Here is a 1,028-nt window from a genome sequence, read left to right on the forward strand (position 1 = left end):
GTTCCCTCCAAACCTAATTTGATGTTTTATTACTGGAAGCGAAGACCAGCATGGCACACTATCACTCCAGAGGAATTATGGAAGAGCCTTAGGGCTGCTTCCCTCACATTCACTTGAAGAATGGGTACCTCAGAAAGCTTTAGGGAGGGACTGCTATCCTTACATGGTTCCTTATTAAATTTGAAAAGTGCCTCAAAATTTGGACACCAGAAAGACACCCCAAAAACATGTTGTCTAAACGGCAACTTCCGGTTAATATGACTAAAGCAGTTACATTGTGAGAAATGCTGACGGTTTGTGGTGTCTTCCCCAGCACAGAAGTGGCCACGGTTCCTCACCAAATGAAGTAACCACCATCTGAGACATCCGTGAAGAAGTTTCCCTTGCGCTGAGTTACAAGGACTTTGGCTCTCTGCATAATTGCAAGCTGGGCAGTGTTCAGAGGGCATCCAGGAGGTGGAGGAGGAATGCTGCCATCGGGGGCGCCAGCTCCAAATCTGGCACCTGCATCATACCCTCCTGCCACCAGCACTGCTGAGCGAGGTGGATAGACGGGACCAACTGGATAATAAGCCATGTGAATTGTGGAGCCTAAAGGCTCAACAGCCACAAACTGGGACATCAGCAGATACAATGAGGTGCCAGGAAATGCAGCTGACCTGGTGGGGTCTATAGCAGCCACTGAAGAAACAAAGCTTGGACAACAGAACTCTGGTATGCAGGCAGAGCGTCAGTATAGGGTGGAGCCTGAGGAAGATGTAAGAACTTAGGAGATACTGGATTCCCAGGAGATTGCACAGGGTAGGTAGGCTGTGTTGGATATTGACTGTTGCTGTTCATGGTGGCTCTGAGTCCACTTCCACACAGAGTCGTTGTATTAGTTAGGGTTTTACTGCTGTGAACAGACACTATGACCAAGGCAAGTCTTATAAAAAAAAACAACATTTAATTGGGGCTGGCTTACAGGTTCAGAGGTTCAGTACATTATCATCAAGGTGGGAGCATGGCAGTATCCAGGCAGGCATGGC

General features: G+C 48.0%; 1 protein-coding gene across 2 annotated transcripts; it reads right to left on the bottom strand.

The window, feature by feature from the left end:
• Nucleotides 1-334: 334 nt before the first annotated feature.
• LOC110289119 (DAZ-associated protein 2-like) lies at nucleotides 335-840 on the bottom strand. Of its 2 annotated transcripts, none has more exons than XM_021155305.1 (2): nucleotides 706-840; nucleotides 335-613 (listed from the first exon to the last, which is right to left on the bottom strand). In XM_021155305.1, the coding sequence occupies exons 1-2, from the start codon at nucleotides 838-840 to the stop codon at nucleotides 335-337; spliced, it is 414 nt and encodes a 137-aa protein (XP_021010964.1). The 2 variants fall into 2 exon arrangements, with proteins under 2 accessions (XP_021010964.1, XP_021010965.1); XM_021155306.1 differs by having other exon boundaries at nucleotides 335-470; nucleotides 692-840.
• Nucleotides 841-1,028: the final 188 nt, after the last annotated feature.

This window comes from Mus caroli, unplaced genomic scaffold (genome assembly GCF_900094665.2).
Source record: "Mus caroli unplaced genomic scaffold, CAROLI_EIJ_v1.1 scaffold_15351_1, whole genome shotgun sequence".
Lineage (NCBI taxonomy): Eukaryota > Metazoa > Chordata > Mammalia > Rodentia > Muridae > Mus > Mus caroli.

Bases quoted from the DNA above. Each gene is read 5' to 3' on its own strand.
- LOC110289119 (XM_021155305.1), bottom strand. From the start codon at position 840: ATGAACAGCAACAGTCAATATCCAACACAGCCTACCTACCCTGTGCAA. The intron at 614-705 runs GTTGTCCAAGCT...CTGATGTCCCAG, and splicing joins TGCCTGCATACCAGAGTTCT to TTTGTGGCTGTTGAGCCTTT.